Raw genomic sequence first — 23420 nt, 5'->3', positions numbered from 1 at the left:
ACTGATATCTTTGGGGTTTTGGTGAGTTTGATTTTACACACAGAATCAACAATGGGTTTCGGTAGCATGTAGCAAACACATTTTAAGTTTATTCTAATTTTTGTGTTAAAAGTTGTACTAAGTTAAACAAACGGTAAACTAGGACAGCAGGTTGTGCTGATGAATGTTGTCCCATAAGGTGATTTCACATTGATTTGCATATTTTTATATAATATTAAGGAGTATTTAACATATATCCATTTGATAATACTCTTATAGAGTTTTACATTTCCTTAAAGTTTAATATTTTTGTTGTGTACACCTCTTTTTAACATGGTTGTGAGAGAGAATTTATTTGATTAATCATTTCCTTATTTACAGACAATTCCCAGAGGCCCTAAAGAAGAACAGCGATCCTCCTGTCCCCGACCTTTTCTGTGATGTCTCTCACCTCTCTGCCAGAATGGAAACAACTCCTGCTGGAGAGAAAAAAGAGAGAGGAGGAGGATCGCGAAAGGAGGGAGAAAGAGGAGGAGGAAAAGTATGCCAGCATGCCCGCCTGGAAGCGAGGCATCATCCAGAGGAGAAAGGCGAGGTTGGACAGTTTGGGTGACAGGGAAAAGGAGACGGACGTCTGTCTGCTGCAGGTGGATGTCAGATCTGCTTCTGATGGTCTGAGTGACACCGACAGCTTTGGGACGGTCAATTTGGAAAGCGAACTTTCCTTTAGTCCAGACCCGGGGTTATGGCAAGATGGAGACATCAAACCAGCCAGTCAGGTGTTTGAAGAAACTATAGTTCCAGTTCATGAAAACCCATTTTTCCGCACACAAAGTGCATGGAGGAAGGGCCAGGATGCAGACGGAGTGGATGAGACAGGAGCCAAGGAGACGGAAAAAGAGAAATCAAGCCCAAGCAGTCAAGATGGGGGAATGGGAAGAGATGTAGAGATGAAAATAGAGAGATTCAGAGATGTGAGTGAAGGACGGGAAAAAGAGAAGAGCAGAGACAGGAGTCAAGGAAGAGAAAGAGAGAACAGCAACCAATGGAAAGAGTCAGTTAAAGATGACAACAGGGAGTGGGAATTCCTCAAAGTCAGACGAGACGGGGAGGAAAAGGAAACAGATCCACAATCATGTTTTCGGACCTTCCGAGCCGACAACATCATCATCATCGAGCAGGACAGGATAGGCAGCGATGAGAGAAGGGGTAGATGGAGGGAGGCGGAGAGAGAGAGGCCTGAGCAGGACCACCAGGGGCAGAGAGGCATGAAGATGGACCTGAGGGAGATCCTGGCCGGAGGAGGGAGCATAACAGAGATCCGAGCCTCCGAGGTTCTGATTATAAAGCCTTCATCAAGCTCTGAAGAGAGGAGTCCAGAAGGAGGAGGGAGAGGGAGAGGATCAGGTAGAGAGGATGGAGAGGTCAAATGCAGCATGGACGAAAAGAGGAAGAGCTTTTGCAGGGAGATCAAAACAGACATGTCTTGGCTGAGAGAAAAAGACAAAGACAGACCATGGGGCCAGGCGACAGTTATAAAAGACGAAAGGGAGGAAAGCTTGGACGACAACGTGTTTGTTGAAAGAGGAGGGAGGGTCAGTCAGCTGCTGAGTAAGTTTGGACAGCACCCCAAGCCTCCCTCTCGATCAAAAAGCTCTGATAATTTACTCCGGCCCGGGAGAAGGAAATACTCTGGAGATGAAGATGACCAGCAGTCTGAGTCAGATGGGAGAAACTTGATGTTGAAAGGTGTGCCAAAACGCTCATCAAGCTTCTCTGATCGAGTCATCAGCTGTAAGGAGAATGGTTTGGATGACAATGGGCGTCATGAAAGGAGAAGGTGTGCGAGGGTAAATTCAGAAAAGAGCGTAGGGGCATGGGTTGACGTTGCAGCCGTAGGGAAGGAAACCACAGAAAAGATCAAACTGTGGTGCACATCGCTTTCAGATAAAGGCCGGTTTGGAAAGCTTATAGATGGACAATTACAAAATATGGATAAAAATGAGGGGCCCATGCAAAAGAGAAATAAATCAGAGATGTGTGTTGCCGTCGAACAAAGCAACAACGTTAAGAAAGTGACGCCTGTTGACACAAGGGCTGCGGAAAGGGCATGTGATGCGGATGGAGACGAGGGGTTCACAGTGGCATCGGTCAAGAACACAGAAGGAATCTCGTTTGCTAGAAGAGTTACAATCAGGCAGGACGGGAAAGCAAGAGCTGAGGAAAAGAGACAGACAGGTGAGAAGACTTTAAAAAGGGAAATTAATGATGACAAAGATTCAGAGGCAGGGGGAAAGATTGAAGCGCAAGTTTGCAAAAGAAAGGTGTCGGATTTCCGCAAAAAGGAGGGATTTGGAGGCATAATCCCACCTTCCCCTTCACTGAAGAGTCACGTTGCATCAGCTTTCACAGAGTGCTCCAGTCTCCTCTGTGCTGTCACAGAGAGATCTAGGGACCCCAACAGAGGGCCGGAGTGGAGTGGTACACAAGGACCTTTCCCAACACACTCTGTTTTGTCCCGACACACAGAGGAGCTTATAAATAAAATAGAAAAAATAGGAGACACAACCGTTTATAGCAGAGGAGAAAGGGTGTTTGACAAGTCCCAAGGCTCATATCAGGACATTGGATCAGAGAATCTCAGTCATGATGTAACGCCCAGATCTCCCAAAAGGATTCCACCCATGGGGATCTCTCCAGGGCCCCTTGAGATTCAAATCCCCAGGAGTGTGTTTTATGTTGCCGAAGACATGGCAGAGAGAAAAAAGTCTGTGGGTCAAAGCGGCAACTGGGAAGGAGGTAAAGGGGTCGAGAGGAGGGATAGCTGGAGGATTGGAAAACCCCTGAGCCGCATCGAGTCCCTGCGAGAGAAAATTAGACAAAAAGAGCTGGAGACTCTGAGACAAATAGAGGCACAAAATGGAAGTGGGAGTGAAGCTGCAGACATGAAAAACACTCCTACAGCCGGGGACAAGCATGACGAGAGCACAACAGCAATAGATAAAGAGAGGGAAGCTGCACCTCACATGAGGAAGAAGTCGATTGAAGCCGAGAGGGGACAGGAAGACGAAGCAGCGCAGACAACCGCGACTGCCTTTGACGTCACGCAGGAAGTCAGTGTGTTAAAAACCTGCCCTCAACTTCCTGTTTCTGTCTCACAAGCCATCAGAGCTGAGGAAGTACCAAGCGGGTACACAACTTCTAACACCGGAGTTATTTCTGACAGCTTCCCGATATCTGAGGACGAAAATGACCCCCTGAAACATGTGGAAGAAGAGCTAAAGCGACACAGGGCCCAACTCGAGAAGAGAGAAAAAGGAAGGGAGGAAGAGGAGGAGATACAGCAGCAGTCAGAGGAGAAGGTAGAGGAAAATACATTGCCTCTCAATTCTGAGAATTCTCTCTCCCCATTGCAGCCGCACCCCAACACCATCACAGCTATGAGTCGGATCTACAACTTGGAATCAGTGAGCTCGAGGTCGGCCATGTGTCTGAGGGACAGGGCTGTCGACATCCCATCAGTGCATCTCGTTAAAGTGAAGCCGCTCTTATCAAATGCACTGCAGGGGGACAGAAAAGCCTCCTCAGATGAGGACACCCCTGGAGTTCAGACGATACAGCGTCAGATAGAACAGTTTCAGATGAAAGAGAAGGAACTGCTGAAGTCTTGTGCATCACCAAACACTCCTCTTAAGGACAGAGAGAAAAAGGGGCAGCAAAGCCCAAGAGGGGTGCTAAAGTACAAGGTGAATGACAACGTCAAGACCCCGAAGAAAGAACAAGAAACACCAGAATCAAAGGTCAAAGTGTCTCCTTGGCGTGTTTGTTCACCGACAAATCAGCTCAAACAAACCAACCAAAATACAAACTCAATTCTCAGGAGCCAATCCCCAGATAATGCTCTGAAACCCTCGGATAAGGCCCCGACCCCGGCCTCCTCCCCCAGCTCCACACCGCCTGCTCAGTCTCCTAGTGTTTCTCCATCTCCAACCCCATCGCCCACGCTGTTCTCCATCAGGAGTGCTTCTGGGGGCCAAGTGAGGAGAGGTGCCACCATCACGGTCACCCCAAGAAAGCCTGTTGAAGGAGGAGGGGTGACAGGTCCCATAGCAGCAGCAGCAGCAGGGTCCAACTCCCCAGCGCAGCAGGTCAAGTCGCCCTCCACTGGGAACGAGCCAGCGAAGAAGAAGTTTCCCACAGTGGATGAGATCGAGGTGATTGGAGGATATCAGAATCTGGAGAAATCCTGTCTAGTCAAGTACAGAGCGACTCCAAAAAGGGTGAGTGGAAGATGTTAGTTTTGTTGTTTGCCTTTCACAGATAAATTCAAGCAAAGACACATTACCTTACCTAACTATACACAAAGTGGTGCCAAAAAAGTAGCATGTCTGCTTCCTCCAATAACTTTAACATGTCAAGTTGCAAAAATGGCGGTTTGGGAGAATACTGATTTCAAATGATTGAGTAAGCCAGAAAGGGAGGGTAATATATCTAAATGCCTTCAGAGTTGGTTCAGAGGGCATCACCTGGTTGTCAAGCAGAATCCTCTCTCTATCTAAAGAACATCCCTTTCGATTGAGAAGTACAATCACAGACACCGACCTAAGCCAGTTAAAGCCTTATCAAGCACGGCATCTTGATTCTTAGCCATAAAATCCTAGAGTGATCTGCTTTTCCATTTGCATCTGAGGTCTGGTTATTTGCAGACTTTTTTCTTTTACCCTATGATTAAAAAAAATAGGTTAAAAGTAAAAACAATTATACCAACTTATACATGTAATGGAAGCTTAAACCTGTATTGGCAGCAAAAATACTTCCATATTTCCTGAGGTTTATAGGTTATTTTCTGTCACTCAAAACCAAAGAAAGAAAGTGAAAGCAAACTGCTTGTTGCTTTGTTTGCCAGAATGAGGGTAACTATGAATGCAAACAACAGAAAAGTGTTCAATAAAGCACCCCTTAGTTTGTTTAAGCCAGATCAATGTTCCTTCCATTCTTTTTTTGCGTTTTGCCTACATAACATCACATGCTTGTCTGTGTGGATTGGTTCATGCAAAGACCAGTATTTAAATGAATCTTAATTGAGTCACAGTTCAGATTTGGACTTTCTATTTCCTCCTTTTTAACTTTTACCTGAATGCAGTCTTTGTTTGCGGATGAGTGGATGAGGAACTCTTATGTAACAGAGGGAGCAGAGCTGAAATATAATTTGTTCTGTTCTTTCTTAAACCACCTTGTGTTGATGAATCCGACTGTGTTAATGTGTTACTGCACCTGAAGAATTCCTTTTAACAGTGGTTAAACTGCTGGTTAGTTCAGTCTAGAACTGAGTGTGTTGTGTTTCCTTGTTCCCTTGTGCCAGTTCTACCAATTTTGTCGAGTCAGCTCTCCCTTCCTCACACAAATCTGTCTTTGTATCTACACGGCTGCTTCCTAGAGGTGTTTAGTTTGTTAGACTGCAGTCTTGATAAAGGATTTTTTGACCACACTGACCTTCGACAGTGTTATTGACGTCAGGCTGCCAACTCTTAGTTGGGGAAGAATGTAAAGAGAAAGAACTGAAACAGCATTTTGCTAAAATAACTTTAGGTCTCAAGAAAATTACAGTTTGACAGTCATACTGCGAGGAATTGAAGGCGTTGGAATGTTTCTCATTTGGTCGAACCAAAACTCCCTGTCACACTGCATTTTTTTACTCACTTCCTCTTTTAATTTCTTTACTTCCTCCAAACGAGACTCAGAAAGACACGAGGAAGTGATTATGGTGATCACTTTTAAATGCAACTCAGATATGTCAACACAAGAGTCAAACTAGAATTAGTGAGGTTCTCTGCAAATTAATATCTCTTGACTGGCCTTTCATTGTGACCTCTAATTCAATAAACAAACAGGCCTCTTTAGCTGCAGTGAACACGTTACGGCGTTGAATCCCTGACCACCTGTCGCTCTCTCGGTGATGTCCTTCACACTGTTTGACATTAGGCCTCCTCCCCTCCCCCATCCACGCCATCATGTCAAAGAGGGGGGTGACCTGCCTGCTCCTCACCTTCCTCCTCCTTTGAGTTTGTATGCTTTTTATTTTGTTGGACTTTCTTTACATTAAAGTCGTCCTTTTGCTCTCTTGATTCAGGCTCCTCAATTATGGCTTGTTTTCTTGTTGGAAATGTAAGAAACGTTCACATTTCTGTCACAATCTTATCATCGTCTGCATTTAGTTTATTTCAAGCTATCGTATGCATCATTTTGAAAGGATTTTAATGTGTTTTTCTTGATCTAAAAAGGCATGGATCAGTCCTATTTAAAAAAAATTCTGAACAGATGGAAAGTTCAACTTAAAGCATTACTAAACACGCAGTATTGAACCTATAAACAGTGGTGGCCAAATGTATACCAACATCCTGCTAAGGAAAACGTCCTTGTTATGTCTATACTCTCTCAGGCTTTTGTGTCTCACCCGGTGCCTCTGCTGTCCTGCTGTGTTAGCCCTAGTTAATCGGGTTCAGGGAGGGAGGATTAACCTGCTGTGCCTTAGTATGATTTGCCCAGCCTCACTAATGCAGAGCTATTATCTGCACTCTTCTGCAGACAGCCGCTGTCAGGATGAAGCAGCGGAAACTTGTGTAGTGTGGAATCTGTAGGCTTCATCCAGATCATGTCTGCACCTCTGGGTGTGTTTACAACTGTACACGTCGAGCCTGTTATTGTAAGACACACTACGTGTGCTATGCTTTACTCAGACCAATGGGTCACCATTGGTCTGTGTCCTGTTTACACCACACTGACCTTTGAGTAAACATACTCTGGCAAGGATAAGCTAAACATATCCTTTATCTCCTTTCCTTACAAACAAGGTGTAACTCAGTTTTCTCTCGGTCTGTTCCTAAAGAATCAATAAGTTAGTGCATGAAGTCCAAGTCAGTAAGTACTCTACTGAGAGAGTATTTATTCTGTGCTAAGCCTCATGCTGTCAGTTAACATTACAATGACAGATTACAAACATCTCACAGACGCAGGCTGAGACTCTCCTCAGCGCCTGTGTTCACACTCTTTTCCTTACTTCACAACATTATAACTTTATTCTCATGTCATCATATTTTATCTACAGGTCAAATTTCAAGGGTTCTGATGTGTCCAAGGACAGTCAGTGTTGGTAAAGAAGGAATACCGCCTTTTGCTGCTGCAAAACCTGACAAACCATAATATAAACACAAAACATGCTAAATCAATGTTGTATTCTAAGGAAAAATGCTATGTCTAAATGGTTTATGCAATGTTGTGAATATTGTGTGAATGGATGTCGGATGTCCTGCTTAGCTGTTGACAAAAATGTAAAATAAAAGAATCCCCTTTACTTTTGTCGACAGGGAAATGTGTGTTTTGACGAGGACCAGCTGGAGCAGGTGTATGAGTACCCATCAGAGACCTCCATGCTGGCCTGCACACCCTACCCTCAGGACCCATGGAGGATGGAGAAGCAGCAGGGAGAGGAGGTGCAGGAGGAGGAGGCTGAGATGGAGGAAATAGCAATCATATCCAAAAGCACGAGGAACGTGGGGATGGTAACAGGAGGGGCTCTTAGAGTGGGTCAGTGTCAACCCCTTCTCAAAAAACACAACGTGTAATGAGTGGGGTTATGGGTTTCAATTTTTTTGGTCTCACTGTGAAACTCTCCATGGGCTTGGACTTTACTCCGGCTAAAAAAGCCATTTATTTCACTGTGTCGAACTTTCCTTAAATGATATGTCTGGCAATATTTTACTGCATAACCTTCTTATTGTCAACAAATCCCTGACGTTTTCTTTAAAAAGCCTACAAAGAACGTTGGCATTGTATTTTTACTTCAAGTCACTACTAGAACAAATATGTATTAATCTGATGCTTAAGTGAATCCTCAGCTATATTGAGCTATTCTTTCAAGCTTGAGTAAAGTTAGCTAGAAACTACAGCACTGTGCTGTTTTAATTAATTACGGACCTGTTTCAAAAATAAAACTGAAAAAGTGTGATGTATTTTTAGAGACTCAATGGATCAGAGATAATGAATTGGCTTAAAACTGAATGCCACAGATTGACTATGGAAATACTCAAACCACTAGCAAGTGCTAGCAAGAGAAAGTGAGAGCTAGCAAGCTTGCTATATGTTAGCTAGCATAATATCACTGAGCAAGTTTGCTAGCTTAATTGCTATCACTGTTTTTTCAATACATGTGTTTGTACTATTCACTTTGTCTCATATCTGTCTACAATTTTTCTTTTGTGGAGCAGTTCAGACTTTGACAGAGAAGGTTAAACTCGGTGCAATGCTACTGTTACTGTTGTTAACAGCAAAACATTTAAAATGAAAGGTCACCAAGGTTGAAAAAATAGTTAAGCAAAGATCCACTGATTGTCACGACATTGGAGTAAATATTTTGAGCTGTGAAATGTTGTTGACTTTAACCATGGTGTTGTAAACTCTTTTTGGAATTTGTTGTCAATAAGAAAAATCTGGATAATCTCAAGCTTTGACAAACAAACTGACCAATGTTTTGTGAAAATGGTAGCAAGTTAGAAATGTAGGCAATAAAAACAAAGAACGAAAATTTCTACACAACGTTTTTTTTTAAATGCCGAAATGGTAAATTTGTTACTAAATGTATGTTATTACTGAGCGGTGGAAAGGTATGGTTGCATTTATAGTACCCCAGAGGCCATAAATGTCACAGCGGGTGAATGGGAAAATAAAGTAATAATAATAATAATAATCATTAATTCACCTTATTTACCTTCCATCTCGGTACTCGCCAAAATGTCCCATTTCACAAGATCACCAACAGTTTGAATGTTGAACGATGTTAATCAAGTTTTGTTGATCTGTATTGTTGAAGCAATTAGAATCCTTGCGGTGTTTTTATCTAGCATCAGAATGAATGAAAATAAATTTAATGTCTTCAGTTCGACTCGTGCATCAAAAAATAGGAAAACATAACATTTACTGGGGACATTGTTTCATCTGGTTTTATGTTCTGAGAAATATGGGGAAAAGTTTATGTCTGAGTATGGTACATTATAAACAACCCTCAGGTGTGCTCTGATGGGTATTAAAAGATTACTTGTCCATGCAATATCAAAATATTTAATTTTTTAGTTAATATATTTCATAGCTTATTTTATGTTCATTCATTTCTATATTTGTCTGCCTCGGCATAGAGGAGTGATGTTTGTATCATCTGGTTTCATGTGCCTGCTGGATTCGCCCATACAGATGATATGAAGATCAGTTTATAGAGGTTTTATTTTTCTTGTCTGAAGCCTCCTGTTGAATGTTGCAGGGTCGGTGCAATGTGTGCAGGAAAGTTAGAGGTGTGTGTATTTTGGTTTAATTGAGCCTTACTGCTTCCAATGACAACTCAGGTAACAGTTTAGTTCATGAGTATGGATATAAATAAAGGTAATATTTGTTAACATTCGTGTTGTAGGAGAGGAGAGAGCTGTGTGAGTGAAAGTCCCTGAGAGAAAGTTGTGTTGAGTTGACAACATTTATCAAAATAACTAACATATTACAGCTGCTATCTGATGTTTGGCTGTACTATGTTTATAAAACAATATATTGTAAAAGAAGATGCAAAATTCTGAGCAAAATGTTTTTTCTATGATGGTTGGAGAAGCTGGCTTCAAGAGAAGAAAAAAACAAATAAATATTTCTGAAAACATTTTCGTCTCCTCTTTTATTCATAAAATGTAAAATCCACTGAAAAACAAGTATTAATTTAGGTTTTTGATTAAAATAAGGCCTTTCCTTATTGCTTTTCCAGTCCAAGACTGGATAGTGCAGTCATCTGAAATACATGCTATGATTATAATGAGGATAATTAAAATCATGAAAATAAATTGTCAAGTCAATTTAACAACAAAAGAAATAAAAAACAATAAAAAAATAATAATAATTAAAGCTTTAAAAAATATATGCAAATTCAAATACAGAAAAATAGAGGCTTCAGTTTCCTAAGAAATAGGTTTACATAAAGAGTCTGAATACTTCCTGTACCACTGGTTCATTTTAAAAGATTTAAAAACGAGTCACAAAATGAATTTAAAAAGAGAAACAGACCCAAAGCGTCAAAAAGAAAAAATATAAAACTGAACCTCGTTGATGATGAGTGTAATAGCGACACCATGCGGAGGGATGCGATGGGACTTCCGGCTCTTTTTAGTGAGCCGGATCATTTGGCTCGGCTCACCAAGAAGAGCCGGCTCTTTCGGCTCCCAAATGGCTCTTCATTTTACCACATATACTTTTTATAATTCAATCAAATGTAGCCCTGTTTGGACTAATGATTTATATGTATAGGCATATATCATTTACATGATTCAATAGGCCTACATCCTTTGTTCTGAAGTATTCAAAAGTAAAAATTACATTTTAAAATATAAATGATTGTGGCCATTGCGTTTACAGACCCTTGTAACTCTCTGATATCATACCACCCAATGAATGCACTGACTTGCTTGTAGAACCACGCTACACAAAGCAGATATAGCAACACCTGTAAAAACTTAAGCACATAGACATTTAAAAAAAAAAAGGGGCTATATCGACATTTTAAAATTGTATTTAAAGAAAAAGCCCTAACAAAAAAGCAGGGCTCTATTTCAGTATTAACTAAAGAAAAAAAGACAGCAACATGCAGCTGACATCACATATTTGCTGAGCCTAAAGATAATCCTAAATAAAGCATCCGACCGTCTCTAATCATAAAAAAACATAATACAAATAATAAACGTATTGCAATGTGCAAAACAGCAGCATCCAACCGTCTCTAATCCTTGGATATTACATGTCACTGCATGCATGCACGGAGCACCCGTAGCGCGGAGATCATCATATCATTCTGTCTTGTACAATAACAATACTACTTAACAATAACAAAAACACACAAAAAAAACTCTCGTTCGCGGGCGCGAGCCGGCTCCCGTCGTTCACTTAAAAGTTCGTTCGTGGCTCGGTGACGTAGCTGTTTACAGCAACATTTTCACGTGAACACGTGTGCAGACTTGCAGCGTCAGTTCAGTTCAGCTCAGTACGTGCATCTTTGCATGTTCGCAGTTTGAAGATACAACACTTTTCTTTTTACCACATGCATACATGCGCTGATGTTGTCAAACTAGGATCCATCGAGCGACGACTCTCTTCTGCGTCCACCATGAAGAAGAAGTAGGAGGAGGGATTTCTTCTTGACTTTGACGACCTGACTGTGGAGACTGTGCAGAAAGTTATCAGAATATAAATTCAAAGCTGCCTATTGTGACACAGATGCAACAAGGGGTGGATTTCTGATTTAAGGAACCATGATTTGGAGGAAAATCCAACCAGGAACCTGCAGAGCATGGCTGTCTCGGGTGAGTCGTTTTCTGTTTTCTGTCATACTGTTTACATATTGGTTTATAGCTTTTAATGCACTGTTATTAGTCGAAAAGGAGGCCGCTGATCATGTTTCTACTGTCATAACTTCTACACTTCCTATTTTGATACGCCCCCTAGTCCTGCCCTATGGTCCTTCCCTGCTGTTATTGGCATTAAGTCAAACTTTCATGGAAGTCATTGCACTGAGCTGACATACAGTGAAACTGTACCAAAACTTTGGTTACTCTTATAACGTCACTATTTGGGAGTGTGCACTGAACAGCCATATCCTTAACACCCCCCCCCCCTCATATGATATGATACGATACATATACATAATTTTGTAAAATATAAAGGTATTTTACCAAAATATATAACAACAATAAATCAAATGGAAAATATTACCTGAAATGTACACCTGAGTGTTGCAAAGTTGAGTTGTTATACTATGTCATATTTATTTATTATTTGTATAAAACATCTTAGAAAGGATATATACTCCTTCTCCTTTGTAAGATTAGTTGATGGCCAGAAAGATAATCACCAACTATTCTGATAGTCTATTTACTATTTAAATATTTTTCCATTCAAACATTTCCACACATTTTCTAAAAAAGGGAGATTTCCTGCTTTTCCCTTTTTTTACATCTTAATAAACTGAATATAATTGGGTGTTCGACTGACAAAATTAAACTTCAGGACATCACGTTGGACTTACAAAAACTGGGATGGACATTTATCATTATTTCCTGACCAAACAATAAATGATGATGAAAATAAGTGCTAGTTGCAGCTCTACTTCACTATAAAATCCATTCTTAGTGTCAAGCTCTGCACATTCTGTCATCATTCTGTACAGTGAAGCTCAAACATTAAAAAGATGGAAAAAGAAGAAAAACAATCTTTAAACTTCTCCCTTTCTTCCAGGTTTCTTTGAGGCAGGAGCTGTGTTTCTCCTCGGTGCCCCCGCAGCCGGTGCCCCCTCTGGTCCAGACGCTGCAGAGTTACCTCAGGAGCCTGGAGCCCCTGCTGCCCCCCGATGAGCTCAGCCACACCCGCAGGATGGTGCAGGAGTTTGGTAGGCCCGGGGGCCTTGGTGCACGGCTGCAGGCAGGACTGGAGAAGAGAGCCAGACGCACAAAGAACTGGGTCTGTGTCCGCTGTATTAGTGTGGGAAATGTGACGGATGACAGATATGGGTGTTTTTAATAAAGCACAGATAGAGCAGCAGCAGCAGTGGTATGTTTGAAGCACTCACAGGCAGATTTAACATCACTGCTAGGTATCAATATCAGGCTAAAGCAGTGGTGCCAAAAAGCAAAACAGCACCTTCCCTTCCACTCTTGTAGAAAGGTAGCTCTGACCCCAAACAACCAAAAATAATCAATTCCAGTGTTTTTGTTATTGTCAGCAAAGTAACGGAATTATACAAGGAAAAGGCTTCGATAGAAAAAGCACAAATTCACAACAAAAACGACATGCATCCGCCAAAAACCTTGCACAAGAATACTTATATTTCAATGCTTAAAATGTATTCAAAATGTAATATCTTTTAACTGTGATTTCTTCTTTGAAAAAAATCTGTTCCACCCTGATACATGGAAACCTTTTACAAGAGTTAAATGTCAGTCCTATTTATGTGTGTGTGGCCTCTCTCCCCTGTAGATCTCTCCCTTGTGGGTGCAGTGGGCGTACTTGGAGAGCAGACAGCCGCTACCAGTGCATTCAAACCCGGCCATCTCTCTGCCCAGGAGAGATTATAACGGCTGGAGGAGCCAGCTAGTGTGAGTCAATGATATCATACACACACTACAGACACACTGATGAAGCAGAGTGTACACTAGTACTGCTTTTATAGAAAACTAAGATAGTGATACTTTCTGAAAGCAATTGTATTGTTTGTTGTTACATCATTGTTTCAAACTTCCAGTATTTGTCATTGCTGGAGGTTCATAAATTAAAATATCCCCCCAAAAACAATAAAATATAATAAATAAGGGTGTGCTGTGATGTGTCTTTGTTTCCAGTAAAAACACTGGGTCATGATGTTGCCCTTTAAAAACGCCGGCGTATAAGTAATCTCCAAAATGTAATTTGACTCCTCGAGCATATGTTAATGAATGACTGTTTGTGTTGTAAATTAATTCATTTCCGTCTGTGCATGTTAAAAAGAGATCACATAATGTTACTGTGTTACATAATACAAACACAACCTTTGTCTCCATTTAGGTTTTCATCCAAACTCATTGCAGCAGTTCTAGACTTTAAGGCCATAATCAACACGTAAGTATGACTGACATATTCAAAAAGCTTGTTTTAAAGGTATTCAGATGAATGAATCGCCGCATGTACAAACAAAATACAGATTCTCCACTGCATATCAAAGAAAAATAGTTTTTTCACTAATTTTTACTTCAAAGCTGTTGTAAGTTTGCAGATGGACATTTTACATAGCATTCACAAGCTATAACATCCATTTGTAGAGTTTTAGTCTGGTATGGGCTAATCTATAAAGTGTTGACTACACAACACAGAGAAGTGATCAGATACTTTGTATCTACAGTACAGAGGGAAACATAGCTTTTGTACTCATTATATCATACAAACATTAAGATGCATGTGTGTGCTTCTCTGTTTCAGCGGCCAGCTGCCATTGGAGCACCTGCGAGGGAAGCCTCTGTGCATGGAGCTCTACCCGCTCCTCTTCTCCTCCTGCAGGATCCCCGGCCCCAAACACGACCACATCGCTCACTATGGGCGCGCCCGACGCTCGCCGACACACATCACAGTGGTCAGGAACTACCAGGTGGGATGAAGCAGTCTGATTTTAAAATGTTTTGCTCTTTTAGTCTCTCTGATCTTTATCATCCTTATTGGATTGTAAATCATACCACAGTGCAGACATGTTGAGTCTTGTGTTATCACACCTCTGTTTGTTTTCTTTTTTATTATTTTGATTCCTTGTCTTAACCAATTACAAATGTGCAGATCATTGGGAATCTCTTTAGTTTTGGCAGCAGGTCAGAGAAAGGAAACCAAACCAATCTGAAAGCAGTGCTATTAAAGCCTCATTCTCACTACCTTTAATTTACCATCTCTTTTCTATATGAGGTAAAGTTAGTTTTCATGCTAATAATGTTATTATAATAATGTAAAAATCTGCCTGTAATTGTCTTTGAAAATATTTTGCTGATTCTCCAGCTAACCCTATCTTGGTTAATTTTTAAATAACAACTGATGAAGGCCACAAACAAGATTTTTCCTAAATGAAAGTCATTCAAATGTTTTTTTATTTTTGTCACCAACATCCATCCATCTTCTCCAGCTTATCCGTGGTCGGGTTGCGGGGGCAGCAGTTCCAGTCACCAACATTCCAAAAGGAAAAAATATTTAAAAAATGTATTATACTGAAAAAGGAAAATCAGCAAATGATTTTTATTAAAAACAGCTGGAACAAGTGAGTTTTTGGTCATTTTACTTTTAAAATTGACTTAATTAATTAATTGATTAATTATTTTGGCATTGTATGTATTGTAATGCACTCATCCCACTTGAAGATGTTGCACTGCAATTTTTCTTGGGATGAATTGGGTTTTATCTTATCCTATCATATCTTTATTGTTATTATCGAATAGTTTTTGGTACATTTTTTGAGGATTGGCTGATCGATTAACAGAATAATTGTTGGTGCTGTTAATGTAGTATTTGTGTTGGAAGCAGACAAAGACAAAGAAAAAAGCCCCAGAGCTTAAATAATAACAAGCAATGTGCTAACTGAGAACACAGCCCTCCTGGAGACGGTCTGTATCTTGGAAAACATTGCGTAGTGAAAGCTTAACCAATCCAACGTTTCTCAATAAATCATTCATAGAAGACAGGCGTAACAAAGATGGCCTCCTGTTTTTCTTCTAGTTCTTCCAGCTGGAGGTTTACAACAGCGACGGCTCTCGGATGACGGAGAGTCAGATCCACGGGCAGCTGCTGAGGATCCGCTCTCAGTCATGGAAGACGGACAAAGAGCCGATGGGCATTCTGACCAGCGAGCACCGTCACACCTGGGGACAGGCCTACGACCGGCTGCTGAGAGGTACATCGGAGCTACATGCAGACCTAGAAAAGGGTGTAAGAGGCCTTTACTGTGCATGTCACTGAATAAACCGAGACATCTATAAATACTAAGTTATTACTGTCTTTTTATTTCTTCCTTTTATGACTCAGATAAACTCAACAAGGAATCAGTGCGGCTGATAGAGACAGGACTTTTCTCTCTGTGTCTGGATTCTCCCGTCATGAGGATATCGGATGAAAAGTATGGACACACACACACACACACACACACACACACACACACACACACACACTGACACGAACAAGCTGCATTTCTAACTCTTTCTTTCTGCCTCCTCTGTTCCGTCCCCACTCAGGTATTTGTGTTGAGCAATCCTGTGTGTTTGTTAAGATACCATTGTGTGTTGACATCAGGTTCTTAAGCAACAGCGTACATATATTTCAAGGCCAGGCGATCACTTGTAATGGATGAAGAAGTACTCCGGTCCTTATAGTTAGTCCTCTTTTTTCTTCTTTTACCTTGATTTAAGCAGGATTATTCAAATTTTGAGGCTCCAATGTTCTAATAAGTGATTAAAACAGACTCTAAGCTTAAAGCAATATTTATTTTACAAAAGAATAGCAAAAGAAATGTATTATATAAGAAACATGCAACAGACAACAAACAAACATCAAATTTACTTAAGCAAAACCATCATCAGAAATACCATTATCTGAACTTATCAAAAATGGAAATAGTCATTTAAAAGTATTCATGAATTGCACTAAAGCACAGTACTTGCCTAAATGTACTTGCCACCAGTGACTTCTTATTATTTTGTTTCTTTGTGTCCATCTTGTTTTTTCCAACTTTGATTGACAGGTATGCCAGTCGCAAGGCAGCACAGATTCTGCACGGAGGTGGGACGTTCTCAAACAGCGGCAACCGCTGGTTTGATAAAACTCTGCAGGTGAGCAGCAGCAGTATTCACGTATGACAAGAAAAGCTGACATATTGATACAGCAGTCTGACTGTGTCTGTGTGTTTGTCTCAACAGTTTGTGGTGGGCGAGGACGGCTCGTGGGGTCTTCTGTATGAACCAGCCACAGCCGAGGGTCCGCCCATAGCAGAACTGCTGCATCACATCCTCGATTACTGGTGAGATAACATGAGACGAGACGAGATAATATCCTGTTCTCACTACTGTTTACTTAGTGGTATTATCTCTTTATTGTGTATTAAGTAAGTTACTTGGTTAAATGTATCTATATATAGTGCTTACCATGCTGGACCATATTAAATGAAGACTATGCTGACATGAAAGTACTGTCCACATGTCTAATGGTTTTTGAGGCCCAATTGTAATGCATTTCCTTAAAAAATGTGTATAAAGAATCGTTTAAAAGCTGCTGCTAACATTCTTATTAAAGGGTGCTTAATAACTCCAAGCAACACTCACAAAGATTACCTGTGTTACTGAATAAAAGTACTCTGATTTAATAATAATATATTATTATAAAATCTTACAAAGCTTTACATCATGCACACTTTTATGTTTTCTTGACTGCAGTGAGAAGCCAGACCCAAAGAGAGCGCCACTGGTTCCTCTACCGATGCCCAAGAAGCTTTACTTTAACATAGACCGAGAAATCAAGAGGGACATAGAGCATGCCAAGCAGAACCTCGATATGTAAGTTTCACACTATAAATGTAGAGTTCACGATGAGTGCTTGTGATGATAAGAGAAGAATGCCCTCACTGCTCAGCGTAGGCTACATGTTTGCTTTGTCTTGAAAAACTAACAAAGCTGATGTGGCCTTAGCCACAGAGGTGTAAACACGTTTATCAGGAAAGGAAGCTGTCATTGACCTTTGAGATCAAGGCCCTTCCTATAAGTCTGTTTGTAATGTTTTTGAAATCTCCTGCAGACTAATCAACGACCTTGACGTGAACGTGTTCAACTTCAAAAAGTTTGGCAAGGAGCTTCCTAAGCAGCACAACCTGAGTCCAAACTCCTTCATCCAGGTCGCCCTGCAGCTCGCCTACTACAGGTCCGCCACATGACACACTAACACACAAGTAGTCTGTTAAAACGTGGCTGTGTGGCAAACAGAACTGCTACTAGCTAATTCAGCATCCTTTTCAATTTAGGCCAAAGAAATGGGCTTCAATTGTAGCACAAATCTAACCGAATCAATGGCAACAGTATACTTCCTGCTTGTATCCAACAAACTTTTATGGAAACTGGAGTGTCAAAACATAGCCGATTGTTTGCCCTGTAGCGTACAATGTTGATGAACAAATATTGAATTGAACAGTGCTATTAGGTTTTACTCCATTAACTCCTTTCCTTTTTGTTTTTAGAGTCCACAATGAGGTCTGTCCTGCCTGTGATATCGCCTCTCAGAGGATGTTTAAAGGAGGAAGAACCGAGTACATCCGCTCGCCCACAAACCAGACGCTCAAGTTCATTCAGGCCTTCGATGATCCATCTGTCTCGGTGAGAAACACCACACAATTGATCCCCTGTGGCTAACACAGCATTTATTTCAGCATGTGAAAGACATGCTGGTGTGGAGAGATGGAATCATAGCGTGTTTTATTTCTTGTGTTGCAGCACGAAGCAAAGCTACAGCTGTTCAGAGAAGCTGTTGATGCCTACACAGCTCTGACTCATCAGGTGAGTGACAAGTCAACTTTCATTTGTCATTTGATATTAACTGATAAACACAACAGAAATCTCTTTATCGGCTCTGTGCAGGTACTTAATGGACACGGCATAGACAACCACCTGCTGGGGCTCAAGCTGCAGGCCATCGAGGAAGGACTGAGCATCCCCAAAATCTTCATGGACACCGCTTACGGCCTTGCAACACACTGGAAACTCCGGACCGGACAGGTGTGTTTCTGTGTGTACAAGTGTGGCTTGCTGGTCTGTTTTATGGAAGTAATTGACAGTCATGTAGCACAAGAGGAATTTGTCTTTGTTTTATGACACAGTGAAAATATACGAGGGAACTTTCAGCAGGTGAATCAGTAGTTTTTCTGTTATGCGACATGTGATGTTCTCTTAATGTGGCATATTTACTGCCACGAAATGTAATTTAGGAGTTTCCAGCAATCACCCTGCTGATGTTCTGTGCAGAAGCTTGTGTTGTCTTTATGACTCTATTTTTACATTTTGTGTTATTACCAGTGTTGGGCAAGTTACTTCCAAAATGTAATATATTACATATTACTTATTACTGTCTTTTGAAAGTAATAAGTTACATTACAATATTACTTTCTCTGAAATGTAATGAGTTACACTACTTTAGTTACTTTTTTGTTAATTTCACCAAAAGAATGGCTAGGTATTTTAAATGCTGATAGCTTAGTGCAGCTCATTATACATCCAGTGAAGGGCAATGTGGTGTAGCATAACAACCTTTATTACACGGCTTAGTTGAATACTCGATTCTGATTGTAAATTATTAACATGTGACACGTTGTTAATACAGTACAGACCACTGTCAAGGACTATAATGAAGGTTGCTAAGGAGGATCAAGAAAGAGAAAGGAAAAGAGGTTAAAAGACGGAGTGCTGGACGTCAGATAAATCACCAGAAGAAGGCAGACAGGAAGTAAACAATAACAGGACACGGAATGGGCTCTGTAGTTTGTTTAGTATATGGCCATGTACAGGCCTGGTTCCAGAACAAAATGCCTCTGAGATCACAGGGGGCGCAGCTGTAGTAGGTTTGCATGAGCAATAGTTGCTGGCAACAGCAATGAAAAATAGGGTTGATGTTATGGTCCCCAATGAACAGATTATGGCATTTGCTATGTTTTGAAATCAAGCAAGTGAGAACATTTCAAGTGAGTTAAAAGTGCAATCCTGAAATATTTCATATAGTCCAAAGTGGACTATGGCAAAGAAAAGCACAAAAGCTTAAAGCTGTACTGATAAAAGAAATGAGCACATTATTGTAAATCAAGGCAAATATGATTTGAACCAGCTCATGGTTTGAAATGGCAAACATTGAAAAGCAAAAGTATTATTAAAGCCATGTACTAAATCATCACCTTGGTCCCATCATATACTCTGGGAAGAGAATATTTACTGTGCTTGAAAACTGGTATCACATCATCATGTGAGGTTGACTTTGTGACCTGGAGAACATTTCAACTGCAACATCAGCTCGTTGATAAGCTTGGGATACGAGATTTTTGTAGCCATTCGTGGTGAAGGCATCTGTGCTATTGTATACATTATTTCTGACCCAACATTTCTACAGGCATGGCAGAATATGGCTCTATTTCCACATGAATACTCCATTGTCTATTTGTATACCACGAGCTGCAAAATGAGCGCCTTACCCCACTGTACAGGCGGATACTTGTTTAGATATACCTGGGCAGGCTCTGTTTTGCCGTGGTATCCTGGCACCTGCGGGCCGAAGAGGGGCGGCTTAGTTTCGGGCGACGAAGACTGCTGCTCCGGGGGCGAGGACGGCGAGTCAGGCGGGAGTAAGCTAGTGTCCACAACGGAGGGTAACGTGATGTCCCCATCTGACCTGTTGCTACTGTCTGCAGTAGATGCAGTGTTGCTGGCGTTTAGTGATGGTTGCTTTAACCATTTTCGTATAAATGATTATCCACAGATGTGAGTCACTGCTGTGGAAGCACTTTGGAAATGATGCACGCACAGCGGAGCAGGTCACGCGCACCTGACACCATTTTTTCTTTGTATTTTTCGCTCCGTTCTTTTTTTTTTAAAAGAGGGTGCATAACATTCAACTGCCCCGAAGATCCCGACGCAAAGCCTGAAGGGTAAATACACCAGGTTTACTAATCTACCCGCACAATTTGTCTGGTGTCGGAATGTCTCGCTATGTTAGTACATTCTTAAAAAACAAAACACCATTTAATTTCGGGTTAAAATGTATTGTAACTGCGTTACTGAGCATTGTAACGGGTAATATATTACCCACATTTCATTAGTAATGCGTTACTTTTTGCTCTAACGAAGTAATGTAATATATTACTGTAACTCCGTTACTTTTGTAACGCAATACACCCAACACTGGTTATTACCCCTTTACAATATAACCATCTGCTTCATAATGGGAGTTTTCTTGCTTTTCTTTTCCCTGTTGATTAATTCATCAGTCAACACTACTTCCTTTTCACACTTTCTCAGTCTCTAGCCGTTAATATGCATAGAACAACGATTAATGAGTCTGCATTAGATCAATAGATTAATTAGTAAAAGCCAGTAGTTGTCAGATGTTTTGATATTAATGACATTTATGAGTTTTGTCTTTATATCATGTATTGTATGTGCCATTTAATGGCATGTCAACTGCGGGGGGAAGAGAAATCTCTTAAGAAATTTCCCCCAATATTAGCAAGCACTATTTTAGCCATTGCTTGCTTGAATAATATTTACGCAGTAATCTGAACTTCAAATACCATATTGAAGTTCTATCAAAGAAATTGAAATTCACTCTTGGCTTCCTTTACAGACTTAAATGTTGTTTTTCAACTTCATCCCGTAAAAGGTTGGTCTCTGGCTTATTCCTGTCCCAGCTGGACTACGGTGATACCATTTATAGATTTGCCTGTCCCACTGTTTTGGCCAAACTTGACCCACTCTACCATGCTGCACTGCATTATATATCAAATGCACCCTATAGGACTGATCATTGATAATAAAAAAAAAATATATATATATATATATATATAATATAGCCTAACTGGATGGTCCTCACTTAGTATGCGTAGGATGCAGCATTGGTTTTTATTAATGTATAAAGCCATTTTAGGTAAGTTTCCACTGTACATATGTGCCAGATTTGCTCCAGTTTGTGACTCTTACAACCTCAGATCCAGTGCCTGGATACGGTTCCAGGTTCCTGCTGTGCGGACTGAGGCTGGAAAAAGGGGTCTTTTTTATTATGGTCCTTGGTCTTGGAATGACCTTCAATCACGCCTCAAACTGACAGCACTTGTCTCAATAGCATGTGTTAAATTGAAGTAGTCTGAAGTGCTTACCACCAGCTGCTCTTGCAGTAATAAGGAGTGTGCCTTTCTTACTGTCCTAATGTGCACAATGTAGTGACTGCTTTTTCGTCTTTTGTTTTCTTAGTTATGTTCTCTGTATTTTATATGTTTGTGTAAATGTTTTATGTGTAACGTTGCTGCCTTCTTGGCCAGGTCAGCATTGCAAATGAGATTTTATCTCAATGCTTTTTATCTGGTTAAATAAAGGTTAAATAAACGGGTGGCGTAGTGGTCTAGTGCGTTGGTGTTCGGATCAGGGGGGGCACAGGTTCAAACCCCACTGCAGTCCGCATGTCGTTGTGTCCCTGGGAAAGATACTTCACCCCAAATTGCTCCTGTGGGGATTGCCCACAATATTGAGTATGTAAGTCACTTTGGATAAAAGCGTCTAACAAGTAACATGTAATTTAATGTAAATAAAAAAACAAGGGCTGGATAATGAGGTTATCAAGAAAAGAAAGGAAAGGAACAACTACTTTCATGATTAATTTGCTCAATACTAAAATTAATTAAGTATTTGAAATCCAGAAGACAATGCTGTGAGATATTTGTTCATGTCTAACTCTCTTTCTTTTGGTACATGAGCTCACGTTCATCCTCCCTCTTGCTCCTTCAGGTGCCTGCGAACACAGACAGCGTGATGTGTTTCGGCCCCCTCGTTCCTGACGGTTATGCCATTTGCTACAACCCTCAAGCAGACCACGTACACTTCTCCATCACCGCCTTCAACTGCTGTGAGGAAACACATGCGGAAACATTGGCTCTCACCTTGAAGGACACTCTGTGTCAGCTACAGGAGCTACTGCAGCCTACCGTGTAGAGCTGCTCCTGTTCCCCAACCTCTCTAACCTGGGAAAATAAAGAAGATGTTATTATCAATGTTTTTGTCTTCATACGGCTTGTTTTGAATGTTATCTTGTACATGTAATGCTTCACTAGAGCGGTTAAATCTGAGCTAATTTTGAAGGCAGAAAACTGTCTCTGAGGTGCTTTTGATGCTTTTTTAATGCTTTTTTCATGAAGCAATAAATCACTTTCCTTTTCTTTTCTTGCAAGAGCTAACCAAGCAGCCTACATTATGCTCTCCAGCAAAAGCACTTAAAGGGCATCTAATGCTCCATTATGTGAAACCAAAACAAAGTCAACCTGACACTCAGTCATTGATCAGAACAAGCCAAAACGTGTCTGTAGAAACTGACTGCACTCCCATGTCATGGGATGACCTGTAGGCTTTCTAGTACCCTCTATTGTGAATACATATGTTCCAGCTGTTGCACATCAGCTTTAATATATACATGTCTTTGGAAACCCTTTATTGTCTTGTTAAACTTTCTGTTTGAAATGGACCAAAAGCCAGAAATTACTTTATGCTGAAATGAATGTAAAGAGGCTTTGGCACTCCTCCTCGCTACGACCTATTGTTCTACTCTCAACCTGCAGGACTGGTTAATAAAGCCTGTGATCACATGGTTTTGCATTTTTAATGATTTGTGTGAATGTGTGTGAGAGAGTGAGAGTACAGTGATTGGCAAAGGTGCAGCTGTGTTTGTTCCAAAAGTCTGCTTGTCGTACTAGTGCGACTTCTCAGGCCGCTGACCCACTGAGATAGGGAACAAGCAACACCGATTTGATGTGCTGTTTCAATAATCCTGTTCTACTTTGGACATTAAAGTTCATTTCAAATTAAGAAAATATTAGGGAAATCCAGTAGGCCTACATGAATTGTACATGTGCAAAGGAGACAACAATGATGTGGGATTTGCAGTAAACAGAAATGTGAGAACCAACACTCATCCCTTTCTTGTTCTGCTATGCAAGTGAACAGTATTAGTACAACATTATTAAAGAAAGACACATATTTGTGATGTAAAATGAATATCTGAACAACGACATTTATCATTTTTCATTCAAAACAAATTGTTTACCTTTTTAGTAACATACTGTAGGGGAGTGTTATGTGCCCAAG

General features: G+C 40.7%; 2 protein-coding genes across 3 annotated transcripts; both read left to right on the top strand.

Annotated features, from left to right (window-relative positions):
- The first annotated feature begins 360 nt into the window (after positions 1 to 360).
- On the top strand, positions 361 to 9670 carry ppp1r18 (protein phosphatase 1, regulatory subunit 18). The gene is made up of 2 exons (XM_079655924.1): positions 361 to 4259; positions 7344 to 9670. The coding sequence occupies exons 1-2, from the start codon at positions 420 to 422 to the stop codon at positions 7599 to 7601; spliced, it is 4098 nt and encodes a 1365-aa protein (XP_079512050.1). The 5' UTR covers positions 361 to 419; the 3' UTR covers positions 7602 to 9670.
- A 1294-nt stretch (positions 9671 to 10964) lies between these two features.
- On the top strand, positions 10965 to 22921 carry cratb (carnitine O-acetyltransferase b). 2 transcript variants are annotated; one of them, XM_079655328.1, is made up of 15 exons: positions 10965 to 11357; positions 12289 to 12510; positions 13027 to 13145; positions 13591 to 13644; positions 14005 to 14167; positions 15274 to 15448; positions 15580 to 15670; positions 16292 to 16379; positions 16467 to 16567; positions 16980 to 17099; positions 17338 to 17460; positions 17774 to 17909; positions 18027 to 18089; positions 18171 to 18308; positions 22071 to 22921. In XM_079655328.1, the coding sequence occupies exons 1-15, from the start codon at positions 11307 to 11309 to the stop codon at positions 22272 to 22274; spliced, it is 1848 nt and encodes a 615-aa protein (XP_079511454.1). In that variant the 5' UTR covers positions 10965 to 11306; the 3' UTR covers positions 22275 to 22921. The 2 variants fall into 2 exon arrangements, with proteins under 2 accessions (XP_079511454.1, XP_079511453.1); XM_079655327.1 differs by having other exon boundaries at positions 10966 to 11357; positions 14002 to 14167.
- The last annotated feature ends 499 nt before the right edge of the window (positions 22922 to 23420 follow it).

The sequence above is a fragment of the Notothenia rossii genome (assembly GCF_949606895.1).
Source record: "Notothenia rossii genome assembly, chromosome: 10".
Taxonomy (NCBI): Eukaryota; Metazoa; Chordata; class Actinopteri; order Perciformes; family Nototheniidae; genus Notothenia; species Notothenia rossii.
This window is presented reverse-complemented; position numbering and strand designations above follow the sequence as displayed.

What these genes read in the sequence shown, in the direction of transcription:
- ppp1r18 (XM_079655924.1), top strand. Translation starts at nt 420, where the DNA reads ATGTCTCTCACCTCTCTGCCAGAATGGAAACAACTCCTGCTGGAGAGA. An exon ending in ACAGAGCGACTCCAAAAAGG is followed by an intron (nt 4,260 to 7,343) that starts GTGAGTGGAAGA and finishes TTTTGTCGACAG; the next exon opens with GGAAATGTGTGTTTTGACGA.
- cratb (XM_079655327.1), top strand. Translation starts at nt 11,307, where the DNA reads ATGATTTGGAGGAAAATCCAACCAGGAACCTGCAGAGCATGGCTGTCT. An exon ending in CAGTGGTCAGGAACTACCAG is followed by an intron (nt 14,168 to 15,273) that starts GTGGGATGAAGC and finishes TTTTTCTTCTAG; the next exon opens with TTCTTCCAGCTGGAGGTTTA. An exon ending in CATCACATCCTCGATTACTG is followed by an intron (nt 16,568 to 16,979) that starts GTGAGATAACAT and finishes TCTTGACTGCAG; the next exon opens with TGAGAAGCCAGACCCAAAGA.